The sequence below is a fragment of the Calypte anna genome, chromosome 9 (assembly GCF_003957555.1).
Source record: "Calypte anna isolate BGI_N300 chromosome 9, bCalAnn1_v1.p, whole genome shotgun sequence".
Lineage (NCBI taxonomy): Eukaryota > Metazoa > Chordata > Aves > Apodiformes > Trochilidae > Calypte > Calypte anna.
In genome coordinates, this window is record NC_044255.1 from 24,804,942 (window position 1) to 24,820,225 (window position 15,284).

Here is a 15,284-nt window from a genome sequence, read left to right on the forward strand (position 1 = left end):
ATGCAGCACACATTGACCTTGGGGTGAATAAACCACCAGACTGAGAGACTGAGCAGATTGCTCCTTATGCAAGCAGAGTAGAAACAAAATGGTATGGAAAAATACATATTACATGAACCAAGACTTTAACATTAAAATATACTGTTTGATACAACAAAATAATTTCATTGCAATCTAAAGAAAGCAGTGGAGCACAATTGGCAGGATCTTTGATTTCACGTAATATTGAATAACACTGCCAGTTAGGATAATTATGTCAGGCATCCATGTTGATCTGAGGGTACTCAGTGCTATGGAAAACATGGGCAAAACCACTGTGCCAGACAGGCAGTGAAGCACAGCTAATAATGTTGGTATTTCTCTTACTAGGACAGACCTGGTGCTTACTCACTAAAATGTCTGAGCTCCATGTTTTTTAGGTAAGATTCAGTTATTTGTTGACATTACAAGTGTCAGAACCAACCAGCATACTTCATTTAGCTGTTAATATAACTTCTGATAGGTGATGAGTTATTGGCACATCTGTTGCCTAAACAAACTCTTGTCCTCTAGAAACTGCACTGAAGAGCTCACATTTTTCTTGGAAGCTAAACCTTCATTTGTTGTGTGGCCAATGGTATTAGGACACAAATTTTCTCTCTCTGGGTGCACGTGCAGTGGTGACTGCTGGTTAATAATGGAACAATTGTCACTCACCATCATTTACTTTCTGATAAACCAACACGACGTCAGCAACTTGAAGAGACAGTTCATCTGACTGCTTGGCTGTGTAAGTTCTGATGATCTCTACCTGAGTCAAAGCTGTGGAAAGGAGGAGCCAGGCTGAATTAAACAATTCACATAACAGAGAATCTTTTATTAATACATATATATACACACAATTTATTTTTAAAGTTTCCATCTTAGTGTATACTCCACCCCCAAAAAACCCCAAGGGAGGCAGCAAATGAGGCTAGTGGTCCCTGAGCAGTTAACAAACTTGGGATGAACACAGAAGGGGCTTTGCAATTCTGCTGATGGATTGAAATAACCAAGTAGGCCAGTGACTGTGCAGAGCAGAACTCCATACAGAGCCCCTGGGCACAGGAAAAGAGGCAGCTTCAGGTGTTCTAAAGCAACGGAGTCCAGAGGGAAAACCCCCCAACATTTTAAGGGTATTTAAAGCACTGCCCTTGCTCACGTCCCCACTAAGGGGCAGTGTTTTCCCGTTCTCACAGCTCTCAGGAATCCGGGCAGCTGTAACTTACTTGTCCTGTCGGTTGTCTGCCCGTCTCTGTCCTGCCCCAGCGCTGTAATCCAGCGAGCTCTGTCACTCCTGTCAACGGCAAATACAAAACTCAGTTTTCCAACTCTCGAGAATGGTCAAGACTGCTCCCCTTTCAAAATCCTATGTTTAAACTTTTCCTCTTACTGGGTAAAGAATATAAAACCAAATCTCCTTTTTCCTCTTCTCAAAAGATGGCCAGAAGGTCAGATACTACTTATGGTAATATATTATTCACATTTATGTAACTGTTTGGAACATGCTGGATTAGGAAAGAAAACAAAACAAAACTATGTACATGGGACCTACTGGCATAATGTCTTCTATATGTGAAGTAATGCAAGTAAACCTGTGGGCTGGTGTCTGTGGCTAACACATTTAATAAGCTGTTTTTTTAAAAAAAATCCATGGATGGAGCCAATAAGTGCAATGCAGCAATTCTGACAGAAAACACCAGCAGGTTTCCTGTCAGTAAGAACTGTCTGCAATGGACACTTAGAAGCAAGAATGAAAAAAAGAAACTGTGACTATTTTTTTTTAAACCCCTACACATGTTGCTGCTCAGAATATGACACTACTTCACACATCCTACTAACATTTGATACCTGTTGTTCAGTTGGCCAGAACTGCAGCAGATGCCACTGTAGACATCAGAGCTTGAGGCTGTGGGCTTTTGTTTGGTTTAGACTTATAGGCTGCTTTCCCTGTAACCACTCTAAACAGGAAAACTCTATTTCCTTTAGACTGCTCTGAGAATAATGGGGTAATGCCAGACTGTACCAGTTTGAGTGTACATTTCTTCATAATCTGTCTATACCAAAGACTTTGTGCCTTATTCAAAAGGCACTGTGAGGCCCTAACACTGTTACTTTTGTACCTGGACACCACAGCACATGAAGTGACAAAACATGATCAAACTGCTAGAAAAATGAGAACATCAAAGTTTTACAAGTGCAAAATTGAATTCAGTAAGCACTCTAAACCTCCCAGCTTGGCCTGCCTACTCTAGAGCCCTTCCTCTCCTTTTCAAAGTTAAGAGAATGTTGTTTTTCTGTACCCTGTATGTACGTGGCAATACTCTACAAAAATAGGTAATTGCCAAATAAAGTATTTCTTTTCAGAATATTTTCCTCTGAATGACAATCAGCTAGACTGCTATTTATATTACAAACAGTATACAGCAAATCAGTAATAAATCTGCAGAACAAAATGTCTTTAGAAGGGCAGACAACTAAAAATGCACTGCCTTTTTTCCCCCAATAAAAACCCATTCCCAGACAAGTCTGAATCATCTGCTCACTTTAGCATGAGATCTTCACTAGAAATCAGTAGTGATCTGTAGCTTCTTTCAGGGTTATTCTAAACTTTGAAAGCAAACCTAAAACTGTCAGTTTTTCCAGGCTGGGATCCGTCTGGAGCACTCTGTTTCATGTCTTGTATCCCGCCTCCAGCTTCCACTGAACAGATAGAATCTTTCACTTTTGTGCAGGGTTGTGTGGAACTTAATGGCACCACAGAGGAATTATGGCCTCTCAGATATTTGCACCCAGAAGAACAAGACACTTCTTGTTGGGCCTTTCTAAAGCAGAAGGCTCTTCACAACTTGTTCAGGAGAACAAGGACCACCTCTATCCCAGCACAGCTCCACAGCTTCCCCAGGGCAGTGCCAAGCCCCACCTCCCATTTAACCACCACTCTTTGCACTTCTGCACCATCCAACCCTTGTCATAAATAATTCACAAACCACTGCCCCAGGACAGGAGCACTCTGCATCCCTGCTGCCCCCAGCATCCCTCAGGATGCACCTGCAGCCATTGCCTCCTCCACCCAGACAACAGGGTACCAATGCCAGAGTGCCAGCAGAACTGACAGAGTAAGGTAAAAACGAGGAAACAATCAAATTAAACAGTAAGAACCTTCCATACTGTAGTATGTGATCCCTGGATTGGGTGGTTTATTTAATACTTGTCTCAGATGGTAGAACTTTGACTTCTTCTTTTTTACTGTGCTCTTACTGAAATTGAAGATAAACTCAATGGAAATTCCTCACGCAGCCCCTCCAAGAAATCCAAACTGCTTAGAACTCTGCTTTGCCCCAGCCTTGTTTGCCTCGGCATTACCAACTAGGAGGGACTCAGTCATCCCTGATAGAGCTGGCAACCTCCATGACATAATTAATTCTTGGCCTGAAGACCCAAATCAGTAGCACATAGTAGCAGACACCTCAGTTTACACAATTTCAGGATAGGCATCCTTTTTTTCCATGATTCCTACACCACAAGCTCATGGAAAGGGACCAACAGGACCACGACCTGCACTTAATACCACCAGTTCCCCTCATGAAGGACACAAATCCGCACAGGCTTTGTTTGTCTCCAGTATCTAGGGAGATGCGAGGTGAGATGTGCATCCTGCTCCTCTGCTACTCATGAAAAACCTCTTTACTCACTGAGTCTCTGCTCCGAGGAGCATCTCCACCTTCTCCCCTGCGTGGTTGCTGAGGACTGTCAGCCTGAAGAGGTGAGCTGCAGAGCTCTGCCGCGAGTAGAGCATGGCTGAGGTGTTCTTCACAGGAGAGGAGCTGGGGTCCTCGCTGTCACAGGGCTGCACCACCAGCTGGTCCCGCAGGGAATAATCTGTGACATTGTAGCTCTCTTCACTGCAAAACAAAGCAGGGAAGAACAAAAATCAACAACGCTAACATTTTATTTTCCATTAAGTGCCTCTGGAAGCAAACTCAAGTCAAAGATTCTGCTTTTATCTACACACGATGACACAATTCTTCTGATACATTAGATCTTCACATTTCTGTTTGTTTGGGGTTTGTAACTACCAGTTTCCAAAGAGAAAGTAGATCAGGTTTTAAACAATGTGGCATCTTATTTAGCAGCACAGGTAATGACTTGGGTGTTCTGACAGGGTGAGCTCAGCTTACTCCATTCATCCTGAAAACAGGCACAGCAATTGAGTAGAATCACTGCTTTTTCTTCTAGGGCTTCAAATGAAAATACACCTGAATTACAGAATGTTACAGGGGAAAAAATAAAATGTGGCTTCTCGTGTGGATGTCTGTGCATCCCAACCAGGTAAAGGTGTCTTTGCTGACACCACCACACAGAAAGCAGGTGGCCTCAGAACTGCTCTTTGTGTCATTGTCACTGAATGTTGGATTATGCCAAAAGAACCTTACGCTACCTTTCCCAGGAAGGTAAAACATGCAGACATTCCCCACCCTGAAGTAAGGCTCAGACCTCAGCCTCAAGCGATGAAAAGCCATGCTTGAGCCTCAGATTACTCTGGTTACTTAAAATACTTTAAATGGAAAGCATACTTGAGAAGATTAATTTTGCTGCCAGAGAGAGCCCAGCAGCTCAGCACCAAGTGGTGCAGCTGAGAGCCCAGACACCTGGAGTGCAGCTGTCTGCAGGGCTGGTGGTGACATCCCTCCTGCAAATACCTGTGCTCTGCCTCCACGGCTGCTCAGCTATTGCAAGAAGGTGGAGAGAAGATGACTTCATGTCTGCTGGGATATATTATACCCCTCTAGTGAACTCTCAGATATCTGTGAACACCTCAGCAGTTAATATAATGGTCTTTATCACTCTTACTCTGAAACCTTCAGGAAGAGAACTGCTCAGACACAAATAAGCAACATTGTGACTTGGCCAAGGGCAGGAGCAAAACCAGCCAGGGATGCTGCTCAGTTCTTTGGGAGTCCTGCACCAGGACAGACAGGTGGTCTCTCTCCTTGTCACCAGTAACACTTGGACTCATTACAGTTAATCAGCAGAGAGAAACCTCTACACATTCTTCCTATTTCTTATCTCTGTTCAACAACACAGTCTGATCTGAAGCTCCTTGGCAGTCTGCATCTTGTTACCTCCTGTGCCATGCGAGGCCACAAACTCTCCTGCCAGTAACAAGAAGGACACTTAACACGTTCTTTAAAATGACTGTGATCAGGCCATACATGCATTTGCAGTCTGGTGGAATGGTTTTGATAAACTTTTAATTCAATTCAGAGGATGAAACAACAGGACTGTTTTATATCCCTTCCAGGGAAGGCATGCAGATTTGAGAGGCACTCTTATGAACACCAGCTCTCTGCTGCTGTACCATCATCTCTTCTAGGCCACCTGTAACACAAAGCTTCCCAGCTGTGCTGCTCCAAAATCCTTGGTGTTCCGGGGAGGTTACTTTGCATCTGTGCTTGTCTTGAGTTACACAGTCACCCCTGGCACCTCTAGAAGAACCATGGCTTTTAGAGCAGCCAGGCACAGGTAACATTCCCAAGTAGCAGTGAACCTCTGGGTGAGCCCCAGCCCAGCTGCATTCCACTGTCTCAGGAAGCCCCAGAGCCAGACAGACAGAAATCTGTGTTCTTAGGGGATTATAGAAAACAGGGTATTCAATAAATGTGCTCATTCAAAAATAATAAGCCTCTCTGGAGTACACCTGAAATCTTCCAACAGCACTCGGGATGCACTGATGGATTTTCTGAATAGCTGAATAAAGCAGCTATTTACTTGTGTGTAACAAAACTTTATTCTGGAGTTCTGAATTCTACAGAACAGAGCCAGCCCATGGGCCTAAGAATTAATAGCACAGCACTGAGTTGTGATGTTTTTTTAAAGCAGTGTTAAGAATCTTGTGAAATGCAACTGCTGGAGTGCAAACACAAACATTTAAACTCAGCTAGCAACAAGTATTTCACTCCATTGCTGTGGTGTCCATGGGAACACTGTGGGTGGGAGAGCAGCTCACCAAGAGCTCAGATATTACTAATAAGCTTACTCACTCCTGCAGTGATCACACTTCATGCTCAGAGTATCTGTGAGGCTCACGGAGTTTGGTCCTTTTCAGTCACCCAACCATTCTGTGTTTCTGTGGTTTGTTGAGGGTCTTGGGAGAGCAACTCTGGGAACCTGATCACTGACAGGAAAGGGTTTTGGCTTCGGGGCCCAGTTAGGACACTGCAGTTCCAACAGCTGGAAGCTGTTACAAATCCAAAGCCCCGAAATTTGGGTAAGATGTGTTGTTATAAAAGTCTTTTATCATCTGGAGATCCAGCCATCACATAGGAAACCAAGAAACACAACACAGATAAAGGTTTTTTTCACTGTTTTCCCAACTCAAAACATTTACTTAGCTACCAACACAGTAATGTGTTAGCAGCAGTCCCATGAGAAAAGCAGCAGTGTTTAAAAAGTGTGATACCACACGGTGTCAGTGAGCCAGGGACTGGAGAAGGGACTTTCACAAGAAGCTCCCATAAACACCAAATCTGAGAAACACATCAATAAGATAGCTGGGGAGAAATCCAGTCTCTTCTCATACTCATAAAAAAAGCTTTTCACTTGAATTGTTGTTCTCCATTTTCATTTAGCTTTCTCTGTGCTTAAATGTTAGCAAATTTTCCCCCATGTTTTTTAATCACACCTCATTTATCAAAATTTATTTAAATCATCAATTCAGAGTTTCACAGGAGGGTTGCTTTCAAAACTAGCTGGTATTCAAAACAGTTTCCTTATCCTTCCAAACATCTCCTTTCGCTAATGCATCAAAGATGAACTTTTTAATTTGTCTGACAATCTGGAATTTTAATTACATTTGCCAAAAATACATCCTGTTTAACAAGTGGTTACTGGATTTAAAACACCTTTGGTCTGTATTTCCTCCTTTCATGCTGCAGCTCTACCAGGTGTGCCTGCTGCTCTTTGATTCTCCTTCCTTTCACACAAGCAAGTGGTTAGCACACAGAGCTGTGCCTGCAATCACACTTGTGTCCCAAAAAAGCTTTGGTTTTCCCTTCCCTGAGGGTGAGGCCACAGGAGGCACCATAAACTCAACAGCTCTCTGTGATTCAAGGAGTTAAATGCAAAGGAAATTCTACATTGGTGATGCTCTCACCTCTTCTTCTTGGTGATAATGAGGACATCATTAAAGAGGAAGAAGTACACCTGCTGTTTAGAAGTTCTTTTTGAAAAAAGTCCAGTGTCTTCTACAAATGCTGTTAATTCCCCTCTTTTCAGTAACCATCGTGAAGAGGAAACCAACGGAAAAGGCTACAAAGCAAGGAAATAATACTTTAATCCTTCAAAAACAGATTTTAAAAAATCCCATTACAAGAATATTATCTGTTTGGGAAAGACATGCTTGAATAAAGGCTGAGGGACTGGGAGTTGAGGCACAAAACAAGTTGTCAGGGCTCCATCATTCCTGTAACACACAAGTACCAGCCTGCATGTACTGGCAGATCACTCATGCAGATGACCCAATTGCTCATCTAAGATAACAGTGAGCAGACTTGACTGGTCATACTTGGGATGGAGCTGACAGGAGAGGTCTCCTAGGGAGATTAAACATTCCAGGAATACAGAAGTTTTGTAGAGTAATGGATCATTCTTCAAGCATGTATGAACATTGGGTTTTTCTCTGGGTACCTCTCAGCTTTTCCACCTGAACAGCTTCAGGTTCTCAAGTCAGACATGAGTGCTGCTGCAGACTGCCCTTCATCACATCCCTCCAGAGGGAGGCTCTGCCCTCCTGTGCACAGCCCCATCACACAACAGAAATCCCCAAGCACCAAACAAGGTGGAGAGCAAGAACAGAAATAGTTTACCTAATTTATAAGAGTTATAAAACAGAATTATAGCAGCCTCAGTACTGTTTAAAGGCAAGAAGTACTTAAAAAAAACTTCTGTTCTAGCATGAACTAAACATTCCTCTAATTTGTACTCCAAGTGAGTCACAGTTTCCTAAAGTACTATAGCCAAAGGTTTTTGCTTTTACTTTCATATTAATTTTCCTTTAATTGCCAGCAGAGTACATCATGTATATAAAAGGAACTGTTAGAACTTAACATGTATTGAAATGTGTCCAGAGCAGTCTTTCAGATGCCAGCTGGCAAGCTCTTAAGCCACAGATAAGGTCTAAGCCACTAAGTGGTTTTATTTAAGATGCACAAAGGAAAAAAACTTGCATAAAAATACAGAAAAACGAAGTTGCTGTTTCTCCCAGCAAAGGAGGGAGAGGTGCTGGTTCCAGTGTGCAAAGGGCCTCTGGTTTCTGCAGAGGTGGGATAAGTGTGCACCCTCTGGCCATGGGGAAGTCAGAAACCACTCACACACTGCTGGGGGCAAGCTGCAAAGGGACCCAGAGAGCCCCAGGACTCCTGACTCCACAAGGGCTTCAGACTGATCATCCCCTTGTGAGTAAATGTAGAGATGTCACTTGTTAGAGATGCTTTAGATGTTGTGAGTAAATTTTATTATTGGGTTTTAGTCAAAGTCTGAAAATAAAAATACTTCAGTCAAGCTGAAAACCATCTTCCTCAGGGGCTGACCAGGAGCCCTTAAGGAACTGTGCTTTTAAAAACATGAACTGCTTACTACATGGATGATAATAAACAGGACACTGTTTCAGAGATGGTATTTTAAGAAACATTGCCTAGAATAAAGTCAGGGTATTTGAAGAAGTATCCTGAAAGTACAATGAACCCCCTGCTGTCACTGACTGCTGCTTTTTCCTACTGAAGCTGACTGTAGCTTCCCCAGAGCATGAACTTGCCTGAACAGTCACCTCAGTCTGACAGCTGACACCATTTCTGCTGTGCTGTGCTGTCAAACCTTGACAGATACTCAGAGGTATTTATGTGCTACACAAGTTATGGTCAGAAGTGTCCCCATCATACCTTGATTTTAAATTCCAGCTGGGAGTTAATTGTGTACATCATTTCTGTCCTTTCCATTTTCCTAGCACCTTCGTTGCACAGCCGTACCAGCTAGAAACAAGACATGTATTTATCAGGGATGTGTAACACAAACATTTGTTCCTTTGTAAAACGCACAGAGTTCACACAGGGCCTGATGTTTTCACACCAGATCACAGGCATCATATTTTCAGGAATGGGCCCTGAGTGCCCAGGTCTGACCCCCCTGTGACAATTATTCCTTCTTCAGGAGAGTGCAGATGGTACAAAGGTTCAGCCCAAAGCCTCAGAAGGGCTGTAGCTCCCTGATCCAAGTTAATGATCAGCTCCAAAGCAAACAGCTTTCTGGACTGACAGATGGGTGCCACACAGTGCCACCACCCTGCACACCCAAATGTACAGAGCCATGGTGGGCAGTAAGGATTTTGTGTTCTGACCTTCCGAGCACAACTCTAACCCATGCTGCAGCTCTCCTGAAGCTTGGCACCTGGGCTGGGGAGACAGAAAGATAAGGGAAAGGCAGGAAAATGCATTCCCTTCAGCCCCACAACATCAGGCATGGACTCCTCAGCCTCCAGTGGGCCTCTTGCCCTTTTATCACTGAACACTTCACACACCAGTCACTGCTCCCACAGAAAACCCAGTTGTGCTGGCAGCAGTACAGTGAGTTGAGGATCTTTTCCCAAGTAATAAATACAGAGTAATTTAGGCATAAAAATGATCCCTAGTGGCCTTTCTTAACTAAACAACTCAGAGGTTTGATCCTTGACTGCTCTTCCCCCATGCATTATTTATGCATGGCAAACACCAGTTTCTCCTCAGAGTAGACAAGAATGTTCAAGGCCCAGTGTGCAGGGAAAGAAAAAGGAAAATGAGTTCAAGTGACAAAACCAAAAGCAGCTGCTTTGCAGAGTGGGTTTTTGAAATGACAGAAGCATGCAGTGCAGTTTAGGAAGAGAAACAGTCAAAGCAGAAAAAAAACCTGCATCCAGATGAAACTCTGGAGAACATACCTTGCTCACTTCTTTCAGAGCTTGCTTGCAGTTCTCATATTTTGGTGAGTCCTTGGGAGTCTTCTGGCAAATAGTCTGAAATGAAACATCAGCCACCTCAGAGCACTCAGCAGCACAGACTGTGACAAATCCAGGATTTAACATGGTCACTGAAATCAAAGAGGTGCAGTCCCAGCTGTGGACTGGGATAAACCAGGGCACACCAGAGCACTTCCTCAGAGTCCTCCCTCACACCAAGGAATTCCTAGGACCTCCCTTGGAAGCTTCTGGAGCCAAGTGCAGGAGGTGGAGGAGGCAGCCCACGTCCCTCCAGGGAAGGAAAGGCTTCTGCTCCCTGGTCTCTGTGAAATCCCCTTGCAGCCAGACCTGTTTCCTTCCCTCTGTTTCCCTGGAAGCTGCAATACCCATTGATGTGCAACTGCACTTGCAGAAAAACCAAATTACTCTGCCTGCCCCCTTTGTGGAAGGTAAATACTTCCAAAAGATGAACAGGAAAGGCTCTTCAGGCTACACTGCTGTGTGTGCTATGGGAACAAAAGGTAACCATTATTTTATTATAACAGAAACAGCAAATGAAGGGCAGACAGCTGCAGCATCCAACAGAGGATGCACTGGGAAGTGGTGACAAGTTAAATCTGATCTGTGACTTACATGTGACAGCTTTATCTAGTGAGAGAGTTCATTCTTACGAGCTAAAGGTGAAGCCCTGTCAGAAATGGGCATTTTGAATCCATGACAGACCAGTTCAGTCTCTTTTTTTGACTAAGAAAGAAAACCATCATAGGATACTGTACATTAAGTTAGTCTTTGGTTTAATTATGTTTCCTCCCCTCTGAATGTAGCTGGAGCCTTATTTCTGGTACTGATGCCTTAAAAATCCACATTGGAGTCTCAAAACAAGGTTTACACATCCATCTCCAGGAAAACTAAAACTAAAACGAGCAAATAAAATGCCTGGTTTGCTTGTTTAGATTCTTTTAGCTGGGGAAGGAGGCAAAGAGAAAACTAAGAAGGGGAAGGCACACCTAGTGACACATCAAAGTAATAGTGGATTATTATTCCCTTTTTACCTAGAAAGAGGGCAATTCAGTGCCCATGAATGAACTAACTATTCAGGTGCTCAAATTCATCAGTGCACACATGGCAAATACACAGGAGGACAAAACTACCAGTCCTGTTCCTGGATGCTGGGATCTGAGCCTGGAATTTAATCTGCACAGCTGCTGGTGGCCCAGCTCATAAGTTTAGTTCTAACACCTTAACTGAAATGGCACAAATCTTGGTGTGAACTCTGCAGACTGACAGGCTGGAGCTGACCCTCTTCCCCAGAGTAAGGATTTACTGCAAAAGGACCCTGACCTGGCCTCTATGATAGAAAGTCTTGTTCCTTAAACTCTGTAATTGTCATTCTGACACTACATACAACTTCCTTGCAATGTTGCACCCTGGTTTGAGAAGCACTTTGGCTCTTTGCTGTACAATTTTTCTATTAATCTGACTATTTAACCTTCTCTCAGGGAATGAGGAGCAGGAGGTACCAGTACACAATAAGCAAACAAATGCTGCAGCATTTCATAATCAGTAGATCCATAAGTACAGGTCTGTCTGTACAACAGACCCTGTACTTGCTGTAAGATACAAAGAGACTGGAATGAATGAGGCATTTGATAGGAAAGAAGAGAAAAAGCCCATAAACCCAGAGGAAGCAGTGTTCTCACATCCATCAGCAGGGGCAGGCGGGTCACTCTCTGCATGGGCAGGATGAGGAAGGAGATCATGGGTAAATTCCGGCAGTCTCCGTGGGACTCGATCCGTGACAGCACCTCTTTAAATGCTGGGTTTGTGGCTCTGGGGGGAGAATGAAACGGGGTGTTGTACCACAGAGCTGGGAGAGCTGAGATAAATCATCATTTGAAGGAGTCAGCTCAGCCTCCAGCTGCACTGACACAGGTGGGACAGTGCTGCTGCTCAGACCTCAGGCTCCCCAGCCAGGAACAGGAGTGCAGCTCCCTGACACAGCACACACACCAAATGGCTTTGTCACTGTCACCAGTGCCCAGGGGAGGTGACACAGGGCCACAGGCAGGGCCAGAGCAGGCAGCAGATTCTCACTCCCAATGACTTCAAAGACACGGGCAGTAAGGGGAGCTGAGCATGTCAGTACAGGCTCAGCTGGAGGTCACAGGTTCTGAACCAAACATCACAGCCTGGGACTCACTCTACAAAGGGGGTGACTCTGCCATCAGAGTCTGAAGTTCTTACAGTAATTTCTGCAGTGTTCTCTGCTGATAGACTTCATTGGTGCAGTATTTGACGTAGGGGTCAAAGGTTGAAGAAGCATGCACTTCAACTATGTCACTGATATCATCAATAAAGATGTTGTTCTGATGTCTTGCTTCAAGTTCTTTAAAGAACCTGTGAAAAAAGAAAATAGATTACTGATTTAAAAACAAACAAACAAAACAACCAGACTTTCACAACGTTTTACATTTCACCTGATGCAACCCATGACTTCTGTAACCCAACAGCAACCTGACTGGTGTGAGAAAGGGTGAGCTCATCTCCTTTGGCAGAGCAGCCAGGGAAATCTTCTCAGGCCAAGTCCAAGGGCAGTGGTGTCACCTGGCAGAGCTCAGCACAAGCAGTGCTGGCAAAGCTGCTTCCCATTCTCGGGCTGCCAAAACTGAAACTGCATTGCTGAGCTGGTTAGACCAGAATTTCCAGTAACAGGGTTGAAAAAGAAAGAAACAGCTTCCAGCACATCATTAACACATTTCCATTTGTAATAAAGGCAGTACAATAACTTTATTTTTCTGAACATTCCTGGTATGTGTGAATGGCCAAGGAACAAAAGCTCCACAGCCCTGTAGTGGCTGAGCTGGACAAGGTGCTCCTGTACCACAGCTTCAGTCTGTCACTGACACCAGACAGCCTGGGAACAGGAACCAAATCCCAGCTGCCTTTCCCCCTCACTCTGCTTGTTCTGACACCTTCCCTGCTCTCTGTGCCCTGCTGCATCCACCAGTCCCTCTTTCCACTCCCTTTTTGCATTTCTCACTGTACCTGAAAACAAAAGCCTTTCTTCTGCAGTGCTTGTCAGAAGTATCTTACAGTTGGGGTGGAAGAGCTCCCACAGCTCAGCTCCTGCAGGAGACTGCAGTTATCCAGACTTCCCCAGCAGGGAAGCCTTGGGAAGCCAGGAGCTGCTGCACAGCCCTCACTCATCCTACCTGAGCCTTCCCACCAGGGCACTCAGTGGATGAATCCTCAGCTCCCTGGAGTAAAGCAGCTGGTGAGAAAATTCCCAAGCAGCACATCAGAAATCAGGCAGTGCTTGGAAGACATGCTCTGACATCACATCAAAACACTTTGCAACATACTTTATTTTACTGTGACCATTACGTGTTCTCACCACTGACACTGGCTCTTCAGAACCTGACACGTTGCAGTGTTTCATTTCTGCATGTGCCACCACTGCTCTCCAGTTTGTTTTGTAAGAGGAGAACAGGATGAACAGCAGTTTATCACAGAGGTGGTTACTGACAGGGGGTAACTACAAGTAAGACTTTTTCAGGTGTACTTGAAGAAGCTGCCTGAATGGAGTGGTTGCCAGATTCCCTCCCAGTCAATCCCACACTCAGAACCATGGGAGTGGGGGGGCAGTGGGTATTTTGGGTTTGAAGTTTATTGTTGGGTTGGCTTTGGTTTCTGAAGTTGTGACCTGAACTGGCTGATGTTTGTCAGCATCACTGGGGCCAAGGAGGGAAAAGAAGAAAAAACCTCCCCAGTTCACACAGATTTCAACCACTGACCACCAGGAACTGCAGACAGGAATTAATCTCTCCTCTGCTCAGACTTGTTTGTAGCTGAGAGAACTTCTCAGCCTGCTGCCAATTTACTTTGCTCAGGAAATTAGGAAATAAAAACCTCTCTTCCTGCTGTATGTTCTGGCACCCTTACAAGGTGTTTGACCATGCTGGGCTCAAACTTCCACTTTTAGAACTTATCTGGTGCTCCATCAGTGACATCATCAGCTACAAGCATTGTGAGGAACGATAAAAATCTTGGATAGCAGATTAAAGAGGGAAAAGAGGGGCAGAGAGAAGCCACATCCCCACATCCCATCCCCCCAAGATACCCTCTGCATCACCTCTGCATCAAAGTCTGAATCAAAGGTTCTTCTTCTTAAAAGCCAACCTGCTAATTCCTGTATACAACCCATGAACCAGACACCTCATAAAAACCTTTCTACTTAAAATTTTAGGACAGATTCTGTCAAAGATCAGTATTGAGTGATTGTATTCAGTTTAACCAACACCAAATGAGTGGCACTGTGTGTCTGGCTTGTTTGCTTAATACCAGATGGATTAACTTAAAGCATTTGGTTCTCTCAAGTCCAGAACTTTTCTGGTTAAAGTTAGATCCAATTAAGTGAAAGTCAGACAGCACCATGAGACAGCACTTCCCTCATTTTGCCCTTTTGCTGTTTAAAAGAAATGTCCAGTTTCTAATAATCTAGAAGTCCCCCTCCTAGAAGCTGTGTGGAGATTTTCCTGCATTTCCTGTTTCTTTCTTTTTATAGCAGAGGAGCTCAGACCTCAGAGATCTCCGCAGCACCAGAGTCTGTCCTGCAGGACAGGAGTTTCCTCCTGGCACTTTGGAAGCCTCTGTTCAAGGTGTTCCCATGTCCAAGCAGATCCTAAACAAGCTGCTCATCCCCATCAGGAGCAGCTCCCAACACTCCTCAGGAAACTGCAGCTGGTTTTCTCCTCTCAGCTGCAGTCAGTGACTGACACCCTCCACTTTCTCAAAGCTTCGGTGAATTCGTGGTGTGAACAGAACCCCTGGTGGTACCTGCATGACACAGACACCCCCACAGGTCACCTTCAGAAGGGCCTCAACAGCTTCTCCTTTACAACTGCAGAACATCACCTACACTACTCCAGTGTAAAGAGATGCCATGGAAAAATACACAAAAAATGCCCCAACATCAGTCATTTTGGGTGACATTTCTTCTCAACATTTACTCTCCCTTCACCCCCCAGCTGAAGATATTAACTGCTTGAGATTTCTGGTCTTACAAACACTGAATTTTGCAATCTGGATATTCTGAAATTAAATTGCACTGGATTAGAAACATTCTAATTAGGCAGAAGAGAGTGATTTTTAACTAGGCAGGCCAAGCTAGAATTAAAACCCAAATTGTTATGGAATCAGTTACTGTAAGGTTATAATGCAGCCCTAGCTTCACAGTGATGGTGCTGCTGACACCTTACCATCCACGTTTCCAGGAACA

At 44.3% G+C, this 15,284-nt stretch overlaps 1 protein-coding gene across 2 annotated transcripts in view; it reads right to left on the minus strand.

The window, feature by feature from the left end:
• The window catches only part of ARHGEF26 (Rho guanine nucleotide exchange factor 26), a 36,665-nt gene that overhangs the window by 1,795 nt on the left and 19,586 nt on the right, over positions 1–15,284 (minus strand). For both annotated transcript variants that reach the window (XM_030456567.1, XM_030456565.1), the window contains exons 7-14: positions 12,251–12,403; positions 11,707–11,836; positions 9,989–10,063; positions 8,958–9,047; positions 7,175–7,329; positions 3,714–3,923; positions 1,248–1,315; positions 697–801 (exon numbers count right to left, since the gene is read on the minus strand). In XM_030456567.1, the coding sequence (XP_030312427.1) occupies positions 697–801; positions 1,248–1,315; positions 3,714–3,923; positions 7,175–7,329; positions 8,958–9,047; positions 9,989–10,063; positions 11,707–11,836; positions 12,251–12,403 (986 nt within the window). The remainder of the gene's footprint in view (positions 1–696; positions 802–1,247; positions 1,316–3,713; positions 3,924–7,174; positions 7,330–8,957; positions 9,048–9,988; positions 10,064–11,706; positions 11,837–12,250; positions 12,404–15,284) is intronic.